At 34.4% G+C, this 15,068-nt stretch overlaps 1 protein-coding gene across 5 annotated transcripts in view; it reads right to left on the reverse strand.

Annotated features, from left to right (window-relative positions):
- The window catches only part of LOC105342800 (cAMP-dependent protein kinase type II regulatory subunit), a 28,445-nt gene that overhangs the window by 3,507 nt on the left and 9,870 nt on the right, over positions 1–15,068 (reverse strand). For 2 of the 5 annotated variants that reach the window (XM_034451999.2, XM_066082787.1), the window contains exons 5-14: positions 13,333–13,374; positions 10,666–10,730; positions 8,514–8,655; positions 7,955–8,056; positions 7,176–7,250; positions 6,763–6,828; positions 6,025–6,042; positions 4,907–4,967; positions 4,302–4,370; positions 1,628–3,975 (exon numbers count right to left, since the gene is read on the reverse strand). In XM_034451999.2, coding sequence (XP_034307890.1) covers positions 3,845–3,975; positions 4,302–4,370; positions 4,907–4,967; positions 6,025–6,042; positions 6,763–6,828; positions 7,176–7,250; positions 7,955–8,056; positions 8,514–8,655; positions 10,666–10,730; positions 13,333–13,374 — 771 coding nt within the window. In that variant the 3' untranslated portion in view covers positions 1,628–3,844. Of the gene's footprint in view, positions 1–1,460; positions 1,506–1,627; positions 3,976–4,301; positions 4,371–4,906; positions 4,968–6,024; positions 6,043–6,762; positions 6,829–7,175; positions 7,251–7,954; positions 8,057–8,513; positions 8,656–10,665; positions 10,731–13,332; positions 13,375–15,068 lie in introns of those variants that run through there. The other 3 variants (XM_011449857.4, XM_011449855.4, XM_011449856.4) reach the window with 3 other exon arrangements.

A 15,068-nucleotide genomic window follows, 5' to 3' on the forward strand; every position in this document is an offset into this window, starting at 1 on the left:
TTTTATGCAAAGATGGTCATATGACGATTTTTAATTCAAATTCGGTGCAAAGATAAAATGAAGCATTAAACCTTTATCTTTTCGTGTCATTTAAGGAGGAAAATAAAATACGTTTTAATGTTAATGTGTTTCACGCTTAAATTTGGTGTCATGGTATTAGAAACACGGGTGCAAAATCTTCAACACAGTTTGTCCGTTAATAAAACAACTAATATTACCGGGTTAAATGTTTTGTGCTCAGATTATTGACGTTTAATTCAGATGGATTGGAATAAAATGTGCAGCACCTTAATAATTGTTATGACATATTTCAGCCAATTATTTTACCTCACAACCTTTTCTGAGCAACTGTTGACGTCATCTTCGCATCATTTGGACATTGATACGCTTGGTATGTAAAACCCACTTTTCCGACCCTTCTCTTCACTCATAAATTTCTTAAATACCCCTGTTTTACGTTTGCTGTTAATTAAGTTTACCGTAATTGTGGGCAAGGAATTTTCCCTATCGAAATTTTTCCTGTACCCATACAAAACCTCATAATCTGTCGCAGAGTCGCAGATGTTAATGACCACCTAAACGTACCGACCCACAACCCTTCTCCGCGAAGATTTTTTTTTTAATTTGGAGCTCGACAACGGGAAGATCAAAGCTGGGCTCAGTAAAGAAGATCTTCTTAACACGATAGGGAAGCCTCACTGCTCTCTATTGGCACCTAAAGCTTCGCTTTCTGCACAACAAATACAAACGTACCTTTCTATAGAATAATTTCTTTGCGCGAATGCTGATACAGAATATTGAAAAAGAATAGAACTTAATTTGACGATGCGCCGATACAATAAAAATTGCATTTAAAAATGCATTAACATTTAAATATGTTGAGGAGAAACATCATTGAAATCTGAATTTTCTTTTAAAAACAAATCACACTTATTAAATATCAAATATTTAGCTAGATTCACAATTATGTGTCTGCATCAAAGGCGGGCTGCATTGCTAGAACATCAAAGAAAGCTGATTCCAAGAAACCAAACAGAAAGCAGTGAGATTTTCCCTTTCTTCCCAATGAACAAGCTTTAACAAGCAAGCTTACATTAAAATTAAACTAACCAAGCTTTGAATATTCTGCAGATTAAAGCTTAATATCTTCTGATCCCTGAGTGTGCATATATATAACTACTGCAGGCCTGTAGAACAGAGTAAATCCGGACTCCGTATTGAGATAAATCACAGGCTGGTGTGTTAAGGTACACTGTCGGCACACTACAGGTTAATTCTAAGTTAAGGTGGTCAGACTATGGAGTGAGCTCTGTACAGTAAACTGGTGCGCTGTGAGATTAGAATCACTGCACCCTCCTCCCCCTTGTTGAGAGGTGGACGGAAACGCCCACTTCCTAACAAGGGGCAGATCAGGCAGGAAAAGAAACAGAGAGAGAGAGAAAAAAAAAGAAGATTGTTACCCAGAAAAATAGAAATCCCAATCTCTACAAATGTTGCTTTGATATCTACAAGAAAACAAGTGTTTCTGTTAATAGAGAGAATTGAGAAACTGTCGCGCCTCTACATAAAGAGGTCTGACTGTAGACCCACTAATAAAATGGTATAGTCCTCATAAACATACAATATAACATGTTCACACTGTTTTCTTTATTTCAGCAGTTGCACAATGTTGAAAACTGAGGATTGAGTTAACATACACTATTATAATAGAAGAACATTGACGGATAGGATTTATTTATAAACTTTAAAACAAGTCAATCCAATATATTTGAAACACAAACAAGAAAAGAAAAATTGGTAACAAGATTTGACTTTTAACCAGAAAATATCCGCCATTTCTGAAATATCAATTTAAATTAAAATCATACACGTATATATATATATAGTATAGACAAAATCGTAAGCCTTACATGTATACAGAAATAAATGACCAAGGCAATACATCATTACCAGGAACTCTACATAAGATGTAAAAAATAAACTAAAGCTGTGAGAGAGTTAAATATATACTTTCAATTGGCAATTATTGTGCAGTTTTAAATAACTTTTTATTGGGGTGTGAACGTAAAAAAATAGGCAAGAACTATAAATGCTTGAACATTGACTGAATAGTAGGTCATTATATTCTTCTATTTTCTTCAATTAATAGATACTACATGTACAAAAAACGCACTAGTTAAGTCCTGCTATCAGACATTATTCGGTGTTATGCTTTAAGCACTTGTCATCTCTGGCAAATAATAATAACAAAAAAATCATAATACTAATAACAAAAGTAAAAATCTACTGATGGTATTTGTTCAAGGGGAATAACTTTGGGCGATTATTTTCATCTTGAGACTATCAGGTTTTCCCAAAACCCAAACGTAAAGCTGTGACTATAACTATCAATATTGCCGGTGAGGAAGTGATGGTCACTGCTGGAGTATGCCAGTGCTCCTTAGAGTCTAAAGCACCACTCTCATAACTGTACTGTAGGCTGAGTATTCACCTTTGGCAAGATAAGTTCTCTTTACTTATGTATAGATATACACGTAAATAAATTAATCTTCATGTCTCTTAATGGTGTTTTTAAAACCTGAAGTAGTTTGGCATTATAAAAATGGAAGTTGTTTTCACTCACAAGTTCTCTTTCAAATTAAAAATATAAATATATATCTACTATACTTTCATGATTTGAGGGGAAAAATATCCAGAATCAGCTTTTTTGGTGTAACTTCTTCATTTATTTGAGATGAAAAAGTGAAGAAAAACTCAACTTTGGATAAATAAGCTAGCATATTTGCTAAATGCAGACATCAACAAAGATTTGAGACCACAAAAGGCACTGTGTAATCACTAGATTTTGTGGTGGCTCAGTTTTTGTGGAATTCATTGATACCTCTCATCCACAAATTGACATCCTTCACAAATTATTGTATTTGGGTTATATAGTCATATTTCCTTTTGTAGGTATAAGAGAATACACGAAATTACGCCCCCATGAACCTGTGAAATTAAAGCAATCCACAAATATTGGCCTCCACAAATTTTAATGATTCCACAGTATAAGTCACAAACAGACTTCAAAAATATACAACCATATCAGACCAAATATTGACAAATATATTAAGCTCTTTTACCAATTACAAAATAAAAATTCAAAATCAAAGTACTCTGAAACTGGAAAATACCCTTACGTAACAGTATTTCACATATATGCAAGAGCATGTACACAGATACAGTCATGAACAAGAAAAAAAACTTATAATATAAGAAATTGATAACTTATAATCCATAGGTAATGGCAGCTAAACTAACATGAACAAATGAGTTTATACAGTTGTGGCCATGACAACGCGAGTAGCCCATCACGTGGTGCACAAAATATCAGGTGTACTCTAATCACACTACCCAGAAACTAATATCTTAGCAATCCCGTAAATCGGGATTCATTTTTCTTTCCAATTTTATTCTGCTAAAAAATTTCTGAATAATATAGATTTCCCTGATTGAAACAAACACTTTGATGACTAGAACATGGTACACAGATTTTGAGGTACACGTAAGTAAATAACTATAAGTTTGGAATAAATAGTAGTCACTCTAACAGATACACACAGATACAAAATAAAAGAAGGAAAAAAGTCAAGTGTACTTGTGGTAGTAAACACTAAGAGGTCGGATTTTTAAAAATCTTGCTGATAGTAATGAGTACAAACAAGAACTATCATAGAAATCTCGTGGGGTGAGAGTTACTGGACCACACAGTTAATGTCGTCTTACAGAAGGGGGTGAGGGGGAGAAAAGGTCAAAACTGGGCTACTACGGTCAGTGAATGGTCTGTAATGATGTAGGTGCACACTCAACGGAGATCTGAAATGCTGGCCTTGTCACCAAATACCTGAATAAGCTGCTCTTCATATTCGTCTATGTTTCTCTTCATTATATCCATACATGGACCCAGTAACCGCTCAAATGCCTGCACATCAAGTACTGTAAAAGACAGGCATTATATTAACTATAGCCAGCTAATAATTTCACGTTTTACATTGTTCACTAATGATGAACTCCAGCCAGCCAATAATTAGACAAGTATTGCACTTTTAGCAAACTTTAGTTAGCCAATTATTAAGCTTCTTTTTCTGTTCTCATATTACAACATCCCTTTTCTGTAACAGTATTCATTATTTTCAGCAAATTAGTCAAGAATAGACTCAAAATGTAATGTTAACTTCATGACATATTCTAAAGAGTATCAATTAGTGGCAGAACCTTGAACCTTATAACACACACAAATGAGGAGGCAAGAAGAATCTTACCAGCACACTTTGTTTTCCCAACAGAGTATGCGGTGGCAGCTCTGGGTTTATGAGTAACGAGGGCAAGCTCTGAAACACAAATATAAATGCAAATTACATCAGCTCATTTAATAGTGTCCCTTGACATTTCACTGAAAAAAAGATTAAACATTTATTTTGCATGAACTCACATCATTCAATGTGTATCGGTTAACTGTTCACAAAAGAAAAGAAACAGCCAAGAAAATGTTATGTGTCAGTTTTTATCAAGTAACAAAAACATATCAATAATGAGGCAGTTGATTTTCAACATTATTCTAGGTCAGATGCAAGTCAGAATTTATACATCACCTTAAAATAAATGGTTCACTAATGCAAACAAATACATAGAATTTTAAATGATATTGAAAATATTTTCAGTGTTAAATATCTGGAATTAATTTTTAATATATAATAATTTATGAAGAATTATAATTTAACTAAAATTTAAACTTTTTCAAGATTGAAACTGTAGTTTCAAGAAGTGCATCCTTAATTTTAGTTCAAAGCCATAAATGAAGCCTTCCTTCATGATATTAAAATGAAAATTAATGATCTTCTTCAGCAGCATTAGTAATCTATCATACCTCCAAAGTAACCTCCCTTTGTGTATCTCTTAACTTCAACTTCTTTGCTCTCTGGGTCTTTCTGTAATTTACAAAAATGACATCATGATTCCTTTTTTGCATGTACAAACAGACAACACATCAACATTGAGAAATTTCATCGTTTTGTTTAATTCATTGCAGTGCATGTCTGTAAAATAAACAAATGTAAGGTTGATTTCCTCACAATAGTTGTTGGAAAGAATATTTCCTTCACTACCGCAACCAGGATTCTTGTGTTCAAGCAATATGATAAAACCATTTATACAGATCATTACAAACTCTGAAGTAGGCCCAACCCTTAAGTCGTACAGAAAGCTTTTACTTGTTTTAGCTGAATCAGCATTTTTAAAAGAAGCCGAGGTGCAAACAAACTAAAAAAATGCAATCCAGAGTCTTGTACAGAAAAGCTGTTAAATACATAGATCAGAAAGCTTTTCTAAGCTTACAGGGGAAATAAGTTTTTATACCTTAACTCCAAATTGACAATCATTAAAAAATCATTAAAAAAAATAAAAATAATTAAATCATCACTGTCCCTGACATCATCATACTGTTAGACATGCAAACAAGTTGCTTTTTTCAATTATAGTTTTAGTTTTTACAATTTGAGAATGGTGACTTAAAACAAAGCCTACTGTCAGTACTGAGGCTCTGTTCCTATCTCTATATCTACTATGAGGGTGAAGGTTGTACAAATAAAAGCTTGTCTACATTTCCATATCCTAATGCATGTATAAGAGTGCAATATGAAGGCATTCTGTTAAACATGGCCAAAATCCAAGTCTCTGCAATTCATTGGTCAACCATGATACTTGCATTTTGATATCTTTTCAAACTCCCTTCCCTATTTTAAGCCATTTAAAAATCGACCTTTCCAAATTTGAAAAATGGTGAAAAATTTAGCAGTGCAACTGGTTTTTCTCCCTTCCCCAAAGATCTTTATATTTCATTGTGTGTGCAACACAGACTGAAGCAGGCAGTCACAATAGAGTGTTAAACCACAACAGTGAAACCCTGTGACGCCCACAGCTACAACAGCAAGTATCAAGTCTTTACAGAGGCACACAACAAAGTCGGTGTCCGACAAGAATTCTCACCCCTTCATCAAACTCCTCCTGAAACAGCCAATCACAGCTCTCAATCTTTGTTTGTTTTTGTTTTTTTTAATCGTAAATTTCAAAACTATGATATTAAGAGTAGCTAATTAACATTATGTAGCCAGCAACACCTATTTAAGATGGCATCTTCACACACATAGAATCTTAACCCAACCCGTTAAACACCAACCATTTCCGAATACATTTCTTCCCTTTTTGTAATTTTGTTACTGTTTAATGGGTTTATAGGAGCCGGTTAATTAATTCATTGTCAAGAAAAAACCTAGACAATTCCATTTACCTTTCTTGGTTCTCTAAACTTTTTTTAAAAAAATATGAAAGTTTAATAAAAAAATAATTTGAGTGACTATTCAAAATTTTTTTTTGCCTATAATCTTGCTACTTTGAAACCTCATGGACAGTAAATTGATACGAATTAGAAATTCTTTGTCATATATCAATAAAAAAATTCATTTGTATTTAGCATGTGTTTATGTTGCAATTAAAAAGAGTAGCAAATCTTGAAAACATAAACATCCTAATTGCTTATATAAATACTGCAGGGATATAGAGACACTTGCAGAGAAAAAAAAAACAGATAAAGAGAGTAATAATATCAAATAATCAAACTGAAAAAGAAATTTTGTGCAATAAAAAATGATAGATATTGAAATAAAGTTGGAGAAAGTTTCTATTTTTTTTGGGGGGGGGGGATGTCTTGGGATCACAGAAATTTACCTGGTTCTTGACGGTCACCCGCACCTCTCCATCCTCAATGAAGTACATACAGTCTGCCTCATCCCCCTGTGATTCAACAGAAGATAGATCAAACATAAAACTTATATAATATTAAACCATCAAACACAGAGGGGAAACTATATGTCTGACTCAGCAAAAAAAACAACATGCTTCTGTTTTATGGTGAATGTTTATATACTACAGAATACCTCTGTATTTCTTTACACAAAATACCTTGAGTGTCTTAAACTTGAAAACAAAAGCGCAATTGAAATCATTTATTGTAATGGTAATGTTTTGGTTGATCTGGTAGTAAGCCTTCTAAGATTGCTGTACAGGTGCAAGTTCCTCATGATTTCTTGAAAAGACCCTCATTTTGATATATATGTCCTCTATCCCCGAATATTGCATACCTGTTTGATGATCACGTCTCCATCTTCAAAGGATCTAGTGACCAGGGCATCAGCCACATTCATTCTTTCATACAGCTGAACGAAAAAAAAAAAATCATGATGGATGAAATTTTTTAATAAGGTAATGTTTGAACAATGTTAGCCTGGCAAAAAATAATTTTGTGCATTCCTAATTTGACTGTCCTTTTTATGCAGTCTGACATTTGCGGAATCTAGGACTGTGATGTAGACATTTTACTGTACACAAGCGTGATCTCTGGCATTTGACAGAGTTTGACATAGCACTCAAGGCCAGTAAGGACGCATGATCCTCTGTCATGCGTGTTGAAATCTACATAAAATATGCTAACTATATACAGACAGTACAGTAGCCCAAAACTTTGTTGTAAAGCTTTCCAGTCCTGATTTTCTCATTTTTATTAACTGTTCTGGTAGTCATAACTTGAGTATCACTAAGTCTTTTAAAAAACAAAATCAACCCTCTGGACGCTTGAAAAGGGAAAGTTTTTAAATGGATGAGTTACCCTAGTCTCTATATCATACATCTCATACAGTATATACCTGATGTAATCAAGTACATTTGAACAACAATAACTTATTATCATATTTCATTTGAACTTTGACACAAACTTGCCATGCAAAATGGGTTTTTTTAAACCCTATAACCCCCTTGGTTCAAGAGAATTGAGGTATAAACCAGTACTGCACTTCTCCTTGCTAGTTAATTTACAGTCCAGGTTTATAATAGGGAGATTAGGGGGTTTTGTACTTGGACTTACGTCTAGAGTTTTCAACATAGGAACATTGTCTATTAAGTTCTCATACATCTTTCTCTTGTTGTAGGCGTTCTTTAGGACGATTCTTCTAAAGGTCTCTCTGTCCTACAAAAACAAACAACACAAAAAAATGTCGCATAACTCAAAGTCAGCCAATCAATTAACAGGAAGACTGAGACATAAATCTCGAGACTTCTTCAATAAATTACGTAAGATATCCATTGTTTACATGCAAAAAGCTTTTTATTCAGGGATCAACAGTCGCACGTAAGAATTTTATAAAAAAAGCTTTCAATTAAGTAACATTCTTAGAATTTTTGATTTGTTTTGCTTAACAATTTGGTTAGTTTTTGGGCCGTTTGCATTTTTGGGGTCTTTTTTATGAGTACGTTATTTGGATTTTCTAGCTAATTTTGTTTGCTTTTTATTTATTTCATTAATTTTTCTTTACAGGGTGTGGGGAAGTAGGGTGGGCATTACCTTTTCTTTATGGGGTGTGGGGAAGTAGGGAGGGGGGGGGGGGGGGGGGTCGTGCGGGGTTCCAGGGTCATATATAACTTACCATAGCCCAAAGAGAGCCAGTAGATGTGGCCACAATAGTTGCTGCCCTTGGCTGGTTATACATAAGAGCTAGCTCCCCAAAGCTCCCCTTATTCTCGTACTTTCCTACTGTGTTGCCATTCACAATGATATCAAAATAACCACTGTCAAAAGAAAGCAAAATTTAATCATACAAGCAGCTGGTGTATGTAGAATAAAGACACAGGACATGTTTTCTTCAAAAATTAATAACTATTTTGTTTTTTTATATTACAAAAACCAATTTATCAGCAAGATTATTCACTGCACTTTTTTTTTCATAAAATTTGTAAACCTTTCAACATTACCGGGTATTTTCTAAATTTTGTTCAAATCTGAGCGAGATTGCAGATGAAGAAGGAAAAAATTGGTTTCTGATCAAATCTTGTCTGACTGTTAACAACTATAAAATAATCACAGCTGCTACTGATAAAACACTGCGATTAACAAGTTGACACAGAATTTTTTCTCAGAAGTCATATGTCACATTACCATCTGAAATTTCAGAACCATGTAGAACTTTTATTACAGTAATTTTTCATAAAGAAACTACCATAATTATACAGAAAAAAATGAGTAGCTTTATAATTTGAAAACCACAACTAGTGTGAAAATTTTAATGGTTTGTGTAACCATCTAGTCAAACAAGCTGTAAATGCACAATGGAATCTCAACTCTGTAATCGTCAGTGCAAATTAATTACGAAAACGTCTCCAATTCACATCCAGTATCATAACCTGGTAAAAACCTGACTACGACACCATTATGATACTTTTATTATTATTGTCACACAGGTACAAATTCAAATAGTGTGGTTTTTTCACAGAGAATAATATATCATAAAGGAAGACTATGTATTCCCACTTTGTCAGGTGTCAAATGACTGTAAAAACCATTTTGTTTAGTTAATAGATTAAATTTCATCATCAAAACATAAATGTCCAAAAACTGAAGCATTTATTTTTAAAAATTCAACATACTGAACAATTTTTTAGTTGCACGAAAAATCTCAACAAAGCTTAAATACCCCCCCCCCCTTTCCTACACCTAAATATTTGAATTACTTCTAATTCATCATGCTGTCATAAGAAACTAACACCTAACTAACAGCTGATCTTTATCTATCCCTGCCAAGAAAAAAAAAATTACGTAGGCATATTATGATACGAACAGGCCCGAACACAATATGGCTTAATGCATGGTCCCTATATCTATTAAACGACTATTTGAAATGGGATTTATTTTGGCACAAGATTGCCAGTGAATAACCTGGAGGTAAATCCATCTGGAATAAGCTGCTTACACTAAGGTCCGAGTTACAGAAACCCTCCACTGTTACCAGCCAAAACCTTGAAGTGTTGACAACATTTATGAGCCTGTTTGAAATTTAATTTGCATGAGTTATTTCAAGTGAAATTGCCAATGCATTGGAAATAAATGCTTTAAATCCTGATTATTCCTTATCGTTCATCCTCTCTTCACTCAATGGCTGATTTAGATATATATATTGGCTAACGTTCCTGCTATCTAGCAATGGAGTCTCGATCTAAGTGTAGTCTATATGGAGCACGTTTCTAGCAATCTCTGAGAGAGTGATGTTTAACCTGACAGATTTCTTCTTCTTTTTTTATAGAGTATATCTCAATTATCACCACCAAGAGAGTATTATCACTTGTTACACAAAGCATTGGAATAGATAAATTACCATACATGTAAATAATTAATAAAAGATTTAGACTTCTAGGCTGCATTTAGTTTTGAACAAATTTATAATTATTTGATAATTTTGTCCAATGTTGGGGACAATTTCATGTAACAATGCCAGTTTCCTATGCCGCTAAAGCTAAGATAAGTCTTAATCTACTTCAGCTGCCTTCTTGATTTTGGATTCCTGATGAGTTTCTCCCAAGTTTCCACACTGAGTCCCCCGACTTATCAAAATGTTATTATTATTTTGTCTCCTACGCTAAAATAATAGATCTTTAGAGCCCACAACACATTGGATAAAAACCGATCCAATCAAACATGGAGTCAATAAATCTCGCATCCACCAATCAGGCGGGTCGGAAGAGTTGCTAATATACGCACCTAATGATCTGGGCCCCGGTGAATACAATTAAGGAGTACATACTCACCTCTCTATCACGTAGAAGTTATCCCCATCGGCTCCCTGGTCTATAACATGGTCCCCCTCCACAACCTACAGACACAAAATAATCATTCTCTCACTGCAACTTCTTGTCCTCATACAAATACATGACACTCTTTAATAGAGGAGGGCCCTATATAACATGCATGGGTTTGATAATCAATCACTGATTTTTAATGACAAATTCTTTCAACTTTTCATCTTATTTGCAATTCGTAATGCAGAAATTTATTTCTTTTAATTGCTGGCGATAAAACACATTAGTTTACCTGTAAAATTTTAAACAATTTGTTTGGGGTTTTGGTTGCACACATTTACAGACAAGTACAAAGATTGGTAGAACTACCGGGAAAAAGCAGACATAGGCAGTATTGCAGAGAGATCTATGCTTTTTAATTGCACAGAAATTGAGCCCTGGCACTCGATCTCCAATCATTTCACACTGATACAGGAACAACCTTGACGTAAACCTTCAAAGATAAGTCCGAGGTTCGTGCTTAACCGTTCAGTCACTTCCCTCGAGAGTTTATGTCAATAACATTCTTCTTTATCTCCACTAAATACATGTACCTAGGCTAACCTTGGGAACCTTAAATTGTTTGAAATTCTCTGTACACCTTAATACAACCAGCATTACAGGCATTACAACTTGTAAGCTAAAAGATTTTACAAGACACTGCACACAAACAAAAAGCCAATATGCACGCTATGTGTGCCTTTCTCCTTGACAATTTATTGAACAAGAATGTAATTTCAAGAAATGTTTCAGTATTAACAGAAAACAGCTGAGAGCATTAGTAGATGATCAGCCGATTCTAATTGTAATACACATCTATAATGTATAATAATGTGTAAAACCCCTCACTGGGAAATGAGTTATCAACATCAGCTTCCAAGATCTCTGTGGATTTCATGGCAAAATGACAATCAACACTTTTCAGGAGAAGTAAGATTATCCCTTTGAAGTGGGAAATGAAAAAGGATATTTCATGCATGCTAGGACTAACCCATATAGCTGAATCAAAAAAAACTTTGAAATCATTTTTTGAGTGTTGAGACAACCCCTCAGTAATTGGTTCTGAGGAAGATGAATAGAATAGCTAATGTGTGCTCTTTAGACAGGTGTATAGTGACAGGTTTCTAACATGACCAGGTGTAAACTCGGGTCTCCAAAGTGACCAGGTGAACTAGACAATTTATCTTCATTAACATTCATATCACAAACGGCCTGAGCCACTAATCTGCAAACCAACCACAGAATGCAGTACTTTGCTTTCCACTCAGAGTGGTTTGTAAGTGGGTCTATACGTATATACATGCATTCTGAAGGTCTTATCATTGAGCCGTTCTTTTAAAGTATTCATACAAAGTAAACAAAATCATAAATGTCTGGGCCATACAACAAAAGGGTAGGGAGGGGACAAACCTTTTATAAAATATCAGGGCTTTATGCAGATGACACAATTACAGCTTACTAAAATGTCAGCAATAAATTTACCTGTATTTAATACATTATTCTTCAAAAAAAGACAGCATACTAAACCCTATATATTAAATGCCTCACTGTTTGAACAATTGTAAACTGGAGCTATCATGTTTTCCAACGCAACATCTCCGGAATCCTGACCCCTTATCACAAAATGGATGAAAAACATTCTCTCCCCTTTCAAATAAGTAAAGAAAGTTTTAATGGATACAACAACTACATTATTGATGCAAAAAGAAACTTTTACTCCAAATGTGGAGCAAATTCCAAATAACATGTAAGCATTGCAAACATAATTTCAACATATCAATTGTATTATTTTGTCCCCGCCCTGAAATTACACCCACCCACTTTCTCTTCAATTCTTTGGCCCCATTGTTGATGTTCTAGATTATCTAAAAATTGAACAACCATTAGTCTCATATTGAACGAAAAATAATAATAAGCCATGGACCTTGATAATTGGATTGCCATAGGTGATGCCATAAAACGCCACCTTATCATCAAAGATTACATGGCACTTGGATACAACCGGCAAACACCTAATAAATGTACTAGCTTCTCCCCAGCCATGTTCTGTCCTAACTAGCATCTAAAAGACCTCAGCTTATTGATTTTTACTTCTGTCCTCGGTTCCCTGATAACAGAGGAAAAAGTGGCAAAAAAACCCCAGATCCTTTGGCCTAATCAGCAGTGTAATGCTTCTAAATGATGGTTAATCATGGTGCGGAAGCTTACAGAAGCCGTGTAGAGGTGGTGGCAACCACGCAGCGACGCAGGGGTTCAAGAGCCACGGACCGTACCCTCCGGCCACTGTCTTTCACTAACACACCTAACTGTTTGATATCCCTCCCATTTACTTTGTTATCGCCTCATTAAAAGATTGTTTTTTCCATCCTCAATTTACTGACATTTCACTCACTGGGCTGATGAAGTGCATGGTGAATCATATAATGGGAGCTTATTAAACAATTTACACTATCATATCTCTACTGATGCATTATCACAATGAACGCTGTGCGTGACAGTCTTTCCTTAGATTTCTATGGCTGGATTTAGTGGATTGACAACCTTGGAACAAACAAACCAGTTCCTGGAAACTCCCTGATTCTGATCAAAGATATTCAACATCTTCTGACATTTGAATCAAAAACAAAAAAATCCTACCTTTTTCTCGAACATGGCATCCAAAACTTCCCCCATCTGCTCCTAATAAAAGAATCAAAAGAAAAAAATCAACATAATGCATCCATCTTACAAACTAATATTATGTCCATTTTATTTACAGATATTGAAGCTTTTGTTGATAATGAGATAAATATAAAATGTGTTGAGGCCAACGTAATGGGATAACAATTTAAGGTCAAGATCTAATAAATGATTTCATCGGAGTGTCTTTTTGGTGCTAATAAAACCATTATTGAATTCACAATATATTAGTTACAATGTAAATCTACGGCTTTAAAAGAATTATGTAGAATATGAAACACTTTTATGACATTCTACATTGAATAATTGGAAAAGTAATCCAGATACCTATATTCAATTTGTCATCATTTTATAGAGGAGGTCAAGAGCTTGTTTCACGCTGTTTTTGGAGAGACTATAGGCATTCTAGATATACTTATTTTCCTCATTTTACATAGTTCTAAATTAACAGTTAAAAAACTTGTTTTTTCATTGTGTTTACCAAAATATTAAGCCCCAGTACTCCCTATCTATTGTTATGAAGCAATATTGAAAGAATTTATATCCTGAATTTCATAAACCTGTAGGCGTCTTTCATTTACTAGATCTTGACCTTAAGCAATATTCTACTGGACATTGGATATCTATAACTGCAAATACAGGTGGGCAAGTGGTGACAGGAAGGTTATGGGTTGGGTTGTAGGAGGGGTGTGTGTGGGTGTGTAAGGGGAAGGGGGGGGGGGGTTAGAACTGCATGTTTGATTAAGAACACACATACTTAATTCATGAGCAAATCAAGTTTATCAATATCTGAATAATGTGTGTTGGTTGTAAATGTCATAATGCAGAAAGCTACTACTGCATCAATATCTTAAAATATTAAAATCATCTAGTACATTTGGGGCCAGAATTAGTTTATGTTGAATTGAGCTGCAAGAGTTTTCAGGGTTGAGAAATGAGGAGGTTGTTAAGCTTGATAAATATGTGGGACGAAGGGTTAAGCGGAAGCAACTAGCAATTGCACGGTCTTCCTATACTCATGTTACCAGGAAGAATGCCATTTATCAAGAAACATGCAGCTTTTGTCAATCACTCACTGTGCATTATACAAACTCTGTCAACAATATTAAATTAAAACTAGGGCTACATGAATTGATTGCTCCCTAAGCTATTTAAATCACCCTCCAATAACAAGAACCAACCTTTGAATTAATACTATGAAATTCAAGACGATAAAAAAACGCAGCGCAATGAGCAGCTTGTAATTAATGGTTTGATGCAGACAAAGAAATCCGAATTCTTCCATGTCAATCAATATCAGTGCTGAGGTCTAAATAATTAGGTCGTGTTTGATACAGTTAAACATGTTTAATACAAACACTGTTAAAGCGAATTCACAGGTATGGCAAAGTCTTATGGGGTCCAATTCCTTGTAAAATTTATATCTTCACAGTTACAACAAAACTCTGATATAGGGAATGAACAAAATAAAGAATTAACATTGTTTCCTGAAGGGGTTTAAATCAATTTACCTTTCTAAGATATGAATTTTAAAAAGTTTTATAAAGTTGACACTCAGACATTATTCCCCCCTCCACACTAAAAAAAAGCCAATTTTTACTCTAATGCATGTTTGAATTTGATACTAAAATTCAAGTAAAACATATACTGCTAATTTGCACTATAGATTTTTGATGAATTTGTAATTACATGTT

The sequence above is a fragment of the Magallana gigas genome, chromosome 4 (assembly GCF_963853765.1).
Source record: "Magallana gigas chromosome 4, xbMagGiga1.1, whole genome shotgun sequence".
Classification (NCBI taxonomy): Eukaryota; Metazoa; Mollusca; class Bivalvia; order Ostreida; family Ostreidae; genus Magallana; species Magallana gigas.